Raw genomic sequence first — 15134 nt, 5'->3', positions numbered from 1 at the left:
ACATCCAGTATGCAGAGCAGCATTTACAGGAGTTCATTTAGTCATCATGACTGAACATCTTTAATAAGCTGAGTGCAGATTTGAGTCATTAAATGTCCTTAAATGTGATGTTTTCTCCACAGAGTTCAGCAGCAGAGCTCAGAGGTTCCCAGTGATCAGTCTGCACAGCAGCATCAAACACAGCTGGACTCCATATTTATGGTGTGTACATGTACAAACACACCTTTTACTATAAACTCCATCAACCACAGATGAAATAGTAAAGTAGCATTCAGGTCCTAACAGTGTCCATGCTGCTCTGTTTAGTCCAGCAGGCCTTCAGACTGACACATGAATCACATGTTGTGTTCTACCAGTTTAAATGAAATGTTCACTTTATCTTTCTGTTCCAGCTGCTGGAGGAGAACATCGTCACTTTTGTGAAGAACGAGTTGAAGAGAGTCCAGAGGGGTCTGAGTCCAGATTACCCAGAATGCTTAGAGAGTCAGAGTGAGGATGAGGAGGTGTTGAACGGTGAGGAGGAAGAGCAAAGGAGGAGCAGCAGAGAGGCATTCCTAAAGATCACAGTGCACTTCCTGAGGAGAATGAAGCAGGAGGAGCTGGCTGAGCGTCTGCAGAGCAGTAAGAGGATTTTAACAGATTTAACATGATGGAGAGGAAATGGAGGCAACATGGGAGAGGTTTATATTTCAAACTCTGCTGTAAATATGCTGCACACATCTGCATCAGATCAGAGGCTGTTTGTCCTCCACTGATGACCTGAATAAAACTGATGGAGGAGGAAAAACTACACAGACACACTTACATGTTCAGATTTCTAGACTTTCTGTAGGATCCACTCACTGATTTCATTTGTTGTTTGTTCATTCAGGAGCTTGTGCTGCAAAGTGTCGACGTAAACTCAAGTCTAACCTGGAGAAGAAGTTCCAGTGTGTGTTTGAGGGGATCGCTAAAGCAGGAAACCCAACCCTTCTGAATCAGATCTACACACCGCTCTACATCACAGAGGGAGGGACTGCAGAGGTCAATGATGAACATGAGGTCAGACAGATTGAAACAGCATCCAGGAAACCAGACAGACCAGAAACAACAATCAGACAAGAAGACTTCTTTAAAGCCTCACCTGGAAGAGATGAACCAATCAGAACAGTGATGACAAAGGGAGTGGCTGGCATTGGGAAAACAGTCTTAACACAGAAGTTCACTCTGGACTGGGCTGAAGACAAAGCCAACCAGGACATAGACTTCACATTTCCATTCACTTTCAGAGAGCTGAATGTGGTGAAAGAGAAAAAGTACAGCTTGGTGGAACTTGTTCATCACTTCTTTACTGAAACCAAAGAAGCAGGAATCTGCAGGTTTGAAGAGTTCCAGGTTGTGTTCATCTTTGACGGTCTGGATGAGTGTCGACTTCCTCTGGACTTCCACAACACTGAGATCCTGACTGATGTTACAGAGTCCACCTCAGTGGATGTGCTGCTGACAAACCTTATCAGGGGGAAACTGCTTCCCTCTGCTCGCCTCTGGATAACCACACGACCTGCAGCAGCCAATCAGATCCCTCCTGAGTGTGTCGGCATGGTGACAGAGGTCAGAGGGTTCACTGACCCACAGAAGGAGGAGTACTTCAGGAAGAGATTCAAAGATGAGGAGCAGGACAGCACCATCATCTCCCACATCAAGATATCACGAAGCCTCCACATCATGTGCCACATCCCAGTCTTCTGCTGGATCACTGCTACAGTTCTGGAGGATGTGTTGAAAAGCAGAAAGAGAGGAGAGCTGCCCAAGACCCTGACTGAGATGTACATCCACTTCCTAGTGCTTCAGTGCAAACTGAAGAAGGTCAAGTATGACGGAGGAGCTGAGACAGATCCACACTGGAGTTCAGAGAGCAGGAAGATGATTGAGTCTCTGGGAAAACTGGCTTTTGAGCAGCTGCAGAGAGGCAACCTGATCTTCTATGAATCAGACCTGACAGAGTGTGGCCTCGATATCAGAGCAGCCTCAGTGTGCTCAGGAGTGTTCACACAGATCTTTAAAGAGGAGAGAGGGCTGTACCAGGACAAGGTGTTCTGCTTCGTCCATCTGAGCCTTCAGGAGTTTCTGGCTGCTCTTCATGTCCATCTGACATTCATCAAGTCTGGAGACAATCTGCTGGAAGAAGAACAAACAACATCCAGGTTGTCCTGGTCTGAAGTGTTCAGAGACAAATCAACACGTTTCTACCAGAGTGCTGTGGACGAGGCCTTAAAGAGTCCAAATGGTCACCTGGACTTGTTCCTCCGCTTCCTCCTGGGTCTTTCACTGCAGACCAATCAGACTCTCCTACGAGGTCTGCTGAAACAGACAGGAAGTAGCTCAAACACCAATCAGAAAACAGTGGAGTACATCAAAAAGAAGCTCAGTGAGAATGTGTCTGCAGAGAGAAGCATCAATCTGTTCCACTGTCTGAATGAATTGAATGATCGTTCTCTAGTGGAGGAGATCCAACAGTGCCTGAGATCAGGAAGTCTCTCCACAGATGAACTGTCTCCTGCTCAGTGGTCAGCTCTGGTCTTCATCTTACTGTCATCAGAAAAAGATCTGGATGTGTTTGACCTGAAGAAATACTCTGCTTCAGAGGAGGCTCTTCTGAGGCTGCTGCCAGTGGTCAAAGCCTCCAACAAAGCTCTGTAGGTGCACACAGAACTATCCAGATTAATGTAGTTTCATCTTTGCTCAATGAAGAAAAGTAATGTTTGCAATTCTTTTGTTCTGCTGATTCTTCTCCAGAGTAGCGGACTGTAACCTCTCAGAGACAAGCTGTGCAGCTCTGTCCTCAGTTCTCAGCTCCCAGTCCTCTAGTCTGAGAGATCTGGACCTGAGTAACAACAACCTGCAGGATTCAGGAGTGAAACAGCTTTCTGCTGGACTGAAGAGTCCACACTGTGGACTGGAAACTCTCAGGTCAGATCATGACACAGTTTATATTTGATATATTATTCTAAACTATGAGGTCCAGCTTCTCTAATGTCAGGATTTCTGATTCACAGATGTTTTCCAACAGGGTTTAATTATTCACAGGAAAGAAAATGTTTGAATTTTCCAGTTTATCTTTCATTGATCCAGGTTTATATACTTTATGGCACACATACATGATCACTGGCTGAGACAGAGAAACTGATCTTTGCTTTTATATCATGGGATTTAGATCATTAGATGTCTGTTCATGATTGATTCTGTCATATTTAACTGTCATGTTTCCAATGTGTTTAGAATAGAACAACAAAGATTAAAAGTAGTGTTGAGAAGATCATTTTTATCGAGCATCACAAAGAGTCCAGAATCTGCTTTTTAACAGAGTTTATTTATTGTCTTGTCCATTATTATATCTCCAGACTGACTGACTGTAAGCTCTCAGAGAGAAGCTGTGCAGCTCTGTCCTCAGTTCTCAGCTCCCAGTCCTCTAGTCTGAGAGATCTGGACCTGAGTCACAATGACCTGCAGGATTCAGGAGTGAAGCAGCTTTCTGCTGGACTGGAGAGTCCACACTGTGGACTGGAATCTCTCAGGTCAGTTTTTATGATTATGTATATAAAGTAATATCTTTTTTCCCCAGTTTCTAGGTTACATGAAAAGTTCTTATACCAGAAATATTTTCTGCACCTTTTGAGCCGATGTGTTGTAATATCAAGTATATAGTAAGTAAAATTCCTTTCAGTCCAACATGTGAGTCAGAACATATGTTTTACAAAGTTCAATTTTACCTTGAAGATGTATGGCACATTAAGTGCATCAGGCCATGCCAGGAAACTTCAGTGAATACTTTTCTTACTACAACATCGAACTGCACTGTGTAAATAATGCATTGATTATATGGAGTCAGGGTCAATGGGGAGTGAGACAGGTATTGCTGCCGGTCTCTGCCCCCGTTTAAATTTTGTGCAGACCTCGCCTGTCATCATCACATTTTATGAATCCCAACACCTATGTCTACATTTTGACAAAAAATTATTTGTCTCCTTTTCACGGTTTGGCCGTGAGCTCGAGTTAAAATAAAAATTAAGGTTATTTTTTACTGCTTCTAACACTCAAGCTAACTGCCGCTTCGACTGTAACGTTGAAGAAAAAGTGATTTCCACTCCTCGTTTGACCGCTCATAGTTTGAAAAGTTTACATGTTATGTAAAAACAGTTTGGTGTTTTGGAGAGAGCAGAAGTTTTCCGCCGTTTTAAGATTTGAATCACATTTCTACTACTCGCTAGGTGACTCCGATAAAAGGTGAAATTTTGTGGGTTTAAAAAAAAATTCCCATTAATTTCGAATGGAGAATTATTCCCGTTTTTTGGAAAAAATTGGAATTTCAACACCAAAATATAAGCTTGGTTCTTTCATTTAAAAGTATGTCTCTCCATTACTTACATATTATAGATTATATCAATGCACTCATTTATTGGTGGTTTGTCTTTCTTAAGCCATTTTCTGGTCCAGGCCTTTTTGCATCCCACTAACAAACTCTCAGCAGGTATTTATCCTGCTTTGCATATTCTAGTCTGATCACATCACCAAGGTACATGATTTTAAAATTTAAGTACATTTTCTTTTTAAAAACAGCCTCCAGGACCCCATGGACATCTCTCCAAAATGGATTCACATAGAGACATAGATACATGTACCCACACCTCATTTATCCCAGCAGCAACATACAGGTTTTTTAAATAACGTTTCCACAGGACATCGAGTAGGCAGTCTGATTTGAGTAGTTAGTCTTTTGCGCCGGAGTTTGTCACTGACCACTGCTGTCTGCAGATCCTGTCTCACTCTAAGACATTTCTTCTGCCAAAGTAAAAACAGAATGGCATCAGATTAAACTCTGAGCTTCAGCATTTTCAGCCTCCAGCAGCAACATGTGCTTTCTCTGCTTCTACTAACCTAAAATGTATCTGCATGACACCAACATACAGCAGGGGGCGCCGAGTGTGAACATAAAGGTCTGAAGGACAAAATCCTGTTTACTGAGTTGAGAATGTTTTTAAGCTCATTAGATGAAGTGTTGTGTGTGTTCAGTCTGTCAGGATGTCTGATCACAGAGGGAGGCTGTGCTTCTCTGGCCTCAGCTCTGAGCTGCAACCCCTCCCATCTGAGAGAGCTGGACCTGAGCTACAATCATCCAGGAGCCTCAGGAGAGAAGCTTCTGTCTGCTGGACTGGCGGATCCACAGTGGAGATTGGACACTCTCAGGTATGGACAGACAGGTGGACACTCTCAGGTATGGACAGACAGGTGGACACTCTCAGGTATGGACAGACAGATGGACACTCTCAGGTATGGACAGACAGGTGGACACTATCAGGTATGGACAGATGGACACTCTCAGGTATGGACAGATGGACAGACACTCTGACTAACTGAGGGACTGTGGTTCATGTTTAATGGTGGATATGAGTGAAGGTGTATGAAGCTGATTGTGTCTTTGTCTCTTCCTCCAGGATGGACCATGGTGGACCGCAGAGACTGAAACCTGGTGTGAGGAAGTGTGAGTGTGTTTTCAGTTTGATTCATGAGAACTTTGAGAAAAACTGGATGAAATATTATAGCTATTTCATATATTATATGAAATAGTCCCTCCCTGAGCTACTACCTTACCGTGGTATAGGGGTTTGCGTGTCCCAATGACCCCAGGAGCTCAGTTGTCGGGGGCTTTATGCCCCTGGTAGGGTCTCCCATGGCAAACAGGTCCGGGGGGAGGGGCCAGACAAAAGGTAGTTCAGAAAACCCCAATGACGAGTACGACAGATGGTTTTTCGTGTCCCTTGCCCGGACGCGGGTCACCGGGGCCCCCCCCGGAGCCAGGCCTGGGGGTGGGGCTCGGAGGCGAGCGCTTGGTGGCCGGGCCTTCCCCCATGGGGCCCGGCCGGGCATAGTCCGAAGAAGGGACATGGGACCCCGCTCTCACAGACCCACCACCAGTGAGAGGGGCCAAAGGGGTCGGGTGTGTAGTGAGCTGGGCAGCGGCCGAAGGCGGGGACCTTGGCGGTCCGATCCTCGGCTGCAGAAGCTAGCTCTAGGGACGTGGAATGTCAACTCTCTGGTGGGGAAGGAGACTGAGCTGGTGCGCGAGGTTGAGAAGTTCCGGCTAGATATAGTCGGCCTGACCTCGACGCACAGCAAGGGCTCTGGAACCAGTCTCCTCGAGAGGGGTTGGACTCTCGTCCACTCTGGAGTTGCCACTGGTGTCAGGCGCCGGGCAGGGGTGGCAATACTTATTGCCCCTCGGCTTGGTGCCTGTATGTTGGAGTTTACCCCGGTAGACGAGAGGGTGGCCTCCCTCCGCCTTCGGGTGGGGGGACGGATCCTGACTGTTGTTTGTACCTATGGTCCAAACAGCAGTTCAGAGTATCCAGCCTTTTTGGACTCCTTGGAGGGGGTGCTGGAAAACACTCCCCCTGGGGATTCCCTCGTTCTGCTGGGGGACTTCAACGCCCATGTTGGTAGCGACAGTGAGACCTGGAAGGGTGTGATTGGGAGGAACGGCCCCCCTGATCTGAACCCGAGCGGTGTTCTGTTATTGGACTTCTGTGCTCGTCACGGATTGTCCATAACGAACACCATGTTCAAGCATAAGGGTGTCCATATGTGCACTGGGCACCAGGACACCCTAGGCTGCAGTTCGATGATTGACTTTGTAGTCGTATCGTCGGACTTGCGGCCGCATGTCTTGGACACTCGGGTGAAGAGAGGGGCGGAGCTGGCTCCGATGGTGGGGGAGGATGCCGGGCAGACCTGGCAGGCCCAAACGCATTGTGAGGGTCTGCTGGGAACGTCTGGCAGAGTCTCCTGTCAGAGAGAGTTTCAACTCACACCTCCGGGAGAGCTTCGACCATGTACCGGGGGAGGCGGGGGACATTGAGTCCGAGTGGGCCATGTTCCGTGCCTCCATTGTTAAGGCAGCTGACCGAAAGGCGAAGCTCTCGATTTACCAGTCGATCTTCGTTCCTACCCTCACCTATGGTCATGAGCTTTGGGTAGTGACCGAAAGAACAAGATCGCGGGTACAAGTGGCTGAAATGAGCTTCCTCCGTAGGGTGGCTGGGCTCTCCCTTAGAGATAGGGTGAGAAGCTCAGTTATCCGGAGGGAGCTCGGAGTAGACCCGCTGCTCCTCCACGTCGAGAGGAGCCAGATGAGGTGGTTCGGGCATCTAGTCAGGATGCCTCCCGGGCGCCACCCTGGTGAGGTGTTCAAGGCACGTCCCACCAGTAGGAGACCCCGGGGAAGACCCAGGACATGCTGGAGAGACTATGTCTCTCGGCTGGCCTGGGAACGCCTCGGGATCCCCCGGGAAGAGCTGGACGAAGTGGCTGGGGAGAGGGAAGTCTGGGCTTCCCTGCTTAGGCTGCTGCCCCCGAGACCCGACCCCAGATAAGCGGAAGAAGATGGATGGATGGATGGATGGATGGATGGTTTAAAACATACAATTAACCCCCCCCCCCACTAATAATAAAACAAAGTACAGAAAAATAGAAAGAGAGAAATAAAATGCTAGAATAGAGCATTAAATATAAGATTGCAGCATAAAATAATGATTAGCTTTACAATCATTAAAAGGACATAGAGTGCAAATGAAAGATTAAAATGTAAAGTGCTTTAAAAGAGCTCAATCATAAGCTCAGGAGAAGAGAAGAGTTTTTAACCTGGATTTAAAAATGTTCACAGTTGGGGTCGCTGGAGTTCAAGAAAGTTGCTGAGTTGATTAAAAACTTTGGTGTTTTTGTTGAAAAAGTGTTTTATCTTATTCACAGCTCCGTCACCCACTATCAGCGTCTGAGGCCCAGTGGTTAGCTCTTTCTGCGGCCTCTTAGTTTGTGATTTAGCCTCATACCTTTCTCTGGTGCTGGAACATGACCTTTCTTTTGGGGAGTCAGGGTCTTGTAAAGCAGCAAATCTGTTCTCTAGTAGAATCCCTGTGTCTGGGGTCGGTTTGCTCTTACTTTTTGTTTTTGCCACAGTCCGCGGCTGTTTTCTCCTTGGTACTGGGGTTTCATTCCCATATTGACCATTTACCTCCACGTTGACTTTGAGTTGCTGAATTTTCATCTCCAGTAGTACTGCTATCTTCTGGAGAAGTTTGTGCTAATCATCACAATGTAGAGTGAGACAGCTACAGAGTGAGACAGATGCAGAGTGAGACAGATGCAGAGTGAGACAGCTGCAGAGTGAGACAGTTATAGAGTGAGACAGCTGCAGAGAGAGATAGATGCAGAGTGAGACAGCTATAGAGTGAGACAGCTGCAGAGTAAGACAGCTGCAGAGTGAGACAGATGCAGAGTGAGACAGATGCAGAGTGAGACAGATGAAGAGTGAGACAACTATAGAGTGAGAGAGATGCAGAGTGATACAGCTGCAGAATGAGACAGCTGCAGAGTGAGACAGCTACAGAGTGAGACAGCTACAGAGTGAGACAGCTACAGAGTGAGACAGATGAAGAGTGAGACAGCTATAGAGTGAGACAGCTATAGAGTGAGACAGCTATAGAGTGAGACAGATGCAGAATGAGACAGCTATAGAGTGAGACAGATGCAGAGCGAGACAGATGCAGAGTGAGACAGATGCAGAGAGAGACAGCTATAGAGTGAGACAGATGTAGAGTGAGACAGATGTAGAGTGAGACAGCTACAGAAAGAGACAGTTACAGAGTGAGACAGCTGCAGACTGACTCAGATGCAGAGTGAGACAGCTATAGAGTGAGACAGATGCAGAGTGAGACAGATGAAGAGTGAGACAACTATAGAGTGAGAGAGATGCAGAGTGATACAGCTGCAGAATGAGACAGCTGCAGAGTGAGACAGCTACAGAGTGAGACAGCTGCAGAGTGAGACAGCTACAGAGTGAGACAGATGAAGAGTGAGACAGCTATAGAGTGAGACAGCTATAGAGTGAGACAGCTATAGAGTGAGACAGATGCAGAATGAGACAGCTATAGAGTGAGACAGATGCAGAGCGAGACAGATGCAGAGTGAGACAGATGCAGAGAGAGACAGCTACAGAAAGAGACAGTTACAGAGTGAGACAGCTGCAGACTGACTCAGATGCAGAGTGAGACAGCTATAGAGTGAGACAGATGCAGAGTGAGACCGCTATAGAGTGAGACAGATGCAGAGTGAGACAGCTATAGATTGAGACATCTATAGAGTGAGACAGCTATAGAGTGAGACAGTTGCAGATTGAGAAAGTTACAGAGTGAGACAGCTATAGAGTGAGACAGCTGCAGATTGCGACAGCTATAGAGTGAGACAGCTATAGAGTGAGACAGTTGCAGAGTGAGACAGCTGCAGAGTGAGACAGCTATAGAGTGAGACAGATGCAGAGTGAGACAGCTGCAGAGTGAGACAGCTATAGAGTGAGACAGCTGCAGAGTGAGACAGCTGCAGAGTGAGACAGCTATAGAGTGAGACAGATGCAGAATGAGACAGCTATAGAGTGAGACAGATGTAGAGTGAGACAGATGCAGAGTGAGACAGCAACAGAGTGAGACAGCTGCAGAGTGAGACAGATGAAGAGTGAGACAGCTATAGAGTGAGACAGATGCAGAATGAGACAGCTATAGAGTGAGACAGATGTACAGTGAGACAGATGCAGAGTGAGACAGCTATAGAGTGAGACAGATGCAGAGCGAGACAGATGCAGAGAGAGACAGCTATAGAGTGAGACAGATGTAGAGTGAGACAGATGTAGAGTGAGACAGCTACAGAAAGAGACAGTTACAGAGTGAGACAGCTGCAGACTGAGACAGATGCAGAGTGAGACAGCTATAGAGTGAGACAGATGCAGAGTGAGACCGCTATAGAGTGAGACAGATTCAGAGTGAGACAGCTACAGAGTGAGACAGCTATAGAGTGAGACAGATGCAGAGTGAGACAGCTACAGAGTGAGACAGATGCAGAGTGAGACAGCTACAGAGTGAGACAGATGAAGAGTGAGACAGATGAATAGTTAGACAGATGAAGAGTGAGACAGATACAGACTGAGACAGATGCAGAGTGATACAGCTATAGAGTGAGACAGATGTAGAGTGATACAGCTATAGAGTGAGACAGATGCAGAGTGAGACAGATGCAGAGTGCGACAGATATAGAGTGAGACAGCTATAGAGTGAGACAGTTGCAGAGTGAGAAAGTTACAGAGTGAGACAGCTATAGAGTGAGACAGCTGCAGATTGCGACAGCTATAGAGTGAGACAGATGCAGAGTGAGACAGCTGCAGAGTGAGACAGCTATAGAGTGAGACAGCTGCAGAGTGAGACAGCTACAGAGTGAGACAGCTATAGAGTGAGACAGATGCAGAGTGAGACAGATATAGAGTGAGACAGATGCAGAGTGAGACAGCTACAGAGTGAGACAGCTATAGAGTGAGACAGATGCAGAGTGAGACAGCTACAGAGTGAGACAGATACAGAGTGAGACAGCTACAGAGTGAGACAGCTATAGAGTGAGACAGATGCAGAGTGAGACAGCTGCAGAGTGAGACAGCTATAGAGTGAGACAGCTGCAGAGTGAGACAGTTGCAGAATGAGACAGATATAGAGTGAGACAGATGCAGAGTGAGACAGCTACAGAGTGAGACAGCTATAGAGTGAGACAGATGAAGAGTGAGACAGATGAATAGTTAGACAGAGGAAGAGTGAAACAGCTATAGAGTGAGACAGATGCAGAGTGAGACAGATATAGAGTGAGACAGCTACAGAGTGAGACAGCTATAGAGTGAGACAGATGCAGAGTGAGACCGCTATAGAGTGAGACAGATGCAGAGTGAGACAGATGCAGAGTGAGACAGATACAGACTGAGACAGATGCAGAGTGATACAGCTATAGAGTGAGACAGATGTAGAGTGAGACAGATGCAGAGTGATACAGCTATAGAGTGAGACAGATGTAGAGTGAGACAGATGTAGAGTGAGACAGCTACAGAAAGAGACAGTTACAGAGTGAGACAGATGCAGACTGAGACAGATGCAGAGTGAGACAGCTATAGAGTGAGACAGATGCAGAGTGAGACCGCTATAGAGTGAGACAGATGCAGAGTGAGACAGCTATAGAGTGAGACAGATTCAGAGTGAGACAGCTACAGAGTGAGACAGCTATAGAGTGAGACAGATGCAGAGTGAGACAGATGTAGAGTGAGACAGATGCAGAGTGAGACAGCTACAGAGTGAGACAGATGCAGAGTGAGACAGATACAGACTGAGACAGATGCAGAGTGATACAGCTATAGAGTGAGACAGATGTAGAGTGAGACAGATGCAGAGTGATACAGCTATAGAGTGAGACAGATTCAGACTGAGACAGATGCAGAGTGCGACAGATATAGAGTGAGACAGCTATAGAGTGAGACAGTTGCAGAGTGAGAAAGTTACAGAGTGAGACAGCTATAGAGTGAGACAGCTGCAGATTGCGACAGCTATAGAGTGAGACAGATGCAGAGTGAGACAGCTGCAGAGTGAGACAGCTATAGAGTGAGACAGCTGCAGAGTGAGACAGCTGCAGAGTGAGACAGCTATAGAGTGAGACAGATGCAGAGTGAGACAGATATAGAGTGAGACAGATGCAGAGTGAGACAGCTACAGAGTGAGACAGCTATAGAGTGAGACAGATGCAGAGTGAGACAGCTACAGAGTGAGACAGATACAGAGTGAGACAGCTACAGAGTGAGACAGCTATATAGTGAGACAGATGCAGAGTGAGACAGCTGCAGAGTGAGACAGCTATAGAGTGAGACAGCTGCAGAGTGAGACAGCTGCAGAGTGAGACAGTTGCAGAATGAGACAGATATAGAGTGAGACAGATGCAGAGTGAGACAGCTACAGAGTGAGACAGCTATAGAGTGAGACAGATGAAGAGTGAGACAGATGAATAGTTAGACAGATGAAGAGTGAAACAGCTATAGAGTGAGACAGATGTAGAGTGAGACAGATATAGAGTGAGACAGCTACAGAGTGAGACAGCTATAGAGTGAGACAGATGCAGAGTGAGACAGCTACAGAGTGAGACAGATGAAGAGTGAGACAGATGAATAGTTAGACAGATGAAGAGTGAGACAGATACAGACTGAGACAGATGCAGAGTGATACAGCTATAGAGTGAGACAGCTATAGAGTGAGACAGATGCAGAGTGAGACAGATGCAGAGTGAGACAGATATAGAGTGAGACAGCTATAGAGTGAGACAGATGCAGAGTGAGACAGATATAGAGTGAGACAGATGCAGAGTGAGACAGCTACAGAGTGAGACAGATGCAGAGAGACAGATATAGAGTGAGACAGATGCAGAGTGAGACAGCTATAGAGTGAGACATATATAGAGTGAGACAGATGCAGAGAGACAGATATAGAGTGAGACAGATGCAGAGTGAGACAGCTATAGAGTGAGACAGCTACAGAGTGAGACAGATATAGATTGAGACAGATGCAGAGTGAGACAGCTACAGAGTGAGACAGATGCAGAGTGAGACAGCTACAGAGTGAGACAGATATAGAGTGAGACAGATGCAGAGTGAGACAGATATAGAGTGAGACATATTCAGAGTGAGACAGATTCAGAGTGAGACAGTTACAGAGTGAGACAGCTATAGAGTGAGACAGATTCAGAGTGAGACAGATTCAGAGTGAGACAGCTATAGAGTGAGACAGCTATAGAGTGAGACAGCTGCAGAGTGAGACAGCTGCAGAGTGAGACAGATATAGAGTGAGACAGATGCAGAGTGAGACAGATGCAGAGTGAGACAGATATAGAGTGAGACAGATATAGAGTGAGACAGTTACAGAGTGAGACAGCTATAGAGTGAGACAGCTGCAGAGTGAGACAGATAGAGAGCGAGACAGATGCAGAGTGAGACAGCTGCAGAGTGAAACAGCTGCCGAGTGAGACAGTTACAGAGTGAGACAGCTATAGAGTGAGACAGCTGCAGAGTGGGACAGTTACAGAGTGAGACAGCTGCAGAGTGAGACAGCTGCAGAGTGAGACAGATATAGAGTGAGACAGATACAGAGTGAGACAGCTGCAGAGTGAGACAGATAGAGAGTGAGACAGCTATAGAGTGAGACAGCTATAGAGTGAGACAGCTGCAGAGTGAGACAGAGAGTGAGACAGCTACAGAGTGAGACAGCTACAGAGTGAGACAGTTACAGAGTGAGACAGATGTAGAGTGAGACAGATAGAGAGTGAGACAGATAGAGAGTGAGACAGATGTAGAGTGAGACAGATAGAGAGTGAGACAGATGCAGAGTGAGACAGATGCAGAGTGAGACAGCTGCAGAGTGAGACAGATATAGAGTGAGACAGATGCAGAGTGAGACAGATATAGAGTGAGACAGATATAGAGTGAGACAGTTACAGAGTGAGACAGCTATAGAGTGAGACAGCTGCAGAGTGAGACAGATAGAGAGCGAGACAGATGCAGAGTGAGACAGCTGCAGAGTGAAACAGCTGCCGAGTGAGACAGTTACAGAGTGAGACAGCTATAGAGTGAGACAGCTGCAGAGTGGGACAGCTGCAGAGTGAGACAGCTGCAGAGTGAGACAGATATAGAGTGAGACAGATACAGAGTGAGACAGCTGCAGAGTGAGACAGATAGAGAGTGAGACAGCTATAGAGTGAGACAGCTATAGAGTGAGACAGCTGCAGAGTGAGACAGAGAGTGAGACAGCTACAGAGTGAGACAGCTACAGAGTGAGACAGTTACAGAGTGAGACAAATGTAGAGTGAGACAGATAGAGAGTGAGACAGATAGAGAGTGAGACAGATGTAGAGTGAGACAGATAGAGAGTGAGACAGATGCAGAGTGAGACAGCTGTTTGATGGGATTTAAAATGTAGTGAAGTACAATACTTCACACAAAACATACTTAAGTTAAAGTAAAATACAGATTTATAAAACTACTTTAAAAAGTACAAGTACTCAAAAAATACTCAATTCCAGTAACAGCAGTAAATGTAATGAGTTACTTTCCACCTCTGATTGTCAGTAAAGTAGTTCATAAATCAACAGATGATAAACTGCAGCTGTATTGTGTCTCGTTCTCTCCATCAGATGCCTGTGAACTGGAACTGGATCCAAACACAATGAACAGAAACCTCAAACTGTCTGATAACAACAGGAAGGTGACATGTGTGATGGAGGATCAGTCATATCCTGATCATCCAGACAGATTTCACTCCTGGTCTCAGCTGCTGTGTAGAAATGATCTGACTGGTCGCTGTTACTGGGAGGTCAAGTGGAGAGGAAGAGTCTCTATATCAGTGAGTTACAGAAGAATCAACAGGAAAGGAGACAGTGAAGACTGTAGGTTTGGATGGAATGATCAGTCCTGGAGTCTGATCTCCTCTGATGGTGGTTACTCTGTCTATCACAATAAGAGAGAAACACCCATCTCCTCCTCCTCCTCCTCCTCTGTCTCTAACAGAGTAGCAGTGTATGTGGACTGTTCTGCTGGCACTCTGTCCTTCTACAGAGTCTCCTCTGACACACTGATCCACCTCCACACCTTCAACACCACATTCACTGAACCTCTGTGTGCTGGGTTTGGGTTCTACTGGCACAGGTCTGGTTCCTCAGTGTCTCTGGTTCCTCTGTAGGAGGGAGGGGGGGTGTTGGAGTTAGTTTGATTTTATTTTGTCTATGTATTCATTTATTCATGTTTTTCTTCTAATATAAAACTAGTGGAACATATATGTGTACATTATACTGGTCATCTGTACTTTACTGGTTTTCAATAAAGAAAACCAATAAAAAAACATGAATGAGGAAGTGAAGCCTCAGTGAATCCTGTGTCTGTGTTTCCTGTTTCCTCGTGGGGAAAAGATATATATATATATATATATATATATATATATATATATATACAGTATATATATATATATATCTATCTACACACACACACACACTAATATATGATAGAGATGCAGAGACAGATAGAGGCAGTAAAAGTACTACTCAGCTTTTTTTAATAAGTTGAAAAATGTAGAAACAATATATGAATACATCATATATAGATATATAGATCAGTCAGATCTAGTCAGATATAGATATAGTGATAGATGTATGTATATAGACAGAGATATATAGCTAGACAGAGTGACAACCATGAGTGAGTAAAACTG

At 45.9% G+C, this 15134-nt stretch overlaps 1 protein-coding gene across 1 annotated transcript in view; it reads left to right on the top strand.

The window, feature by feature from the left end:
- The window catches only part of LOC128367042 (NLR family CARD domain-containing protein 3-like), a 73406-nt gene extending 58670 nt beyond the window's left edge, over positions 1–14736 (top strand). Inside the window, exons 4-9 of the mRNA XM_053327836.1 lie at positions 872–2199; positions 2233–2675; positions 2776–2949; positions 5050–5223; positions 5472–5518; positions 14065–14736. Coding sequence (XP_053183811.1) covers positions 872–2199; positions 2233–2675; positions 2776–2949; positions 5050–5223; positions 5472–5518; positions 14065–14609 — 2711 coding nt within the window. The 3' untranslated portion in view covers positions 14610–14736. The remainder of the gene's footprint in view (positions 1–871; positions 2200–2232; positions 2676–2775; positions 2950–5049; positions 5224–5471; positions 5519–14064) is intronic.
- Positions 14737–15134: the final 398 nt, after the last annotated feature.

This window comes from Scomber japonicus, chromosome 10 (assembly GCF_027409825.1).
Source record: "Scomber japonicus isolate fScoJap1 chromosome 10, fScoJap1.pri, whole genome shotgun sequence".
NCBI classification, from domain to species: Eukaryota; Metazoa; Chordata; class Actinopteri; order Scombriformes; family Scombridae; genus Scomber; species Scomber japonicus.
The sequence above is the reverse complement of the archived record's forward strand: the minus strand, read 5'-3'. Positions and strand labels throughout refer to the sequence as shown.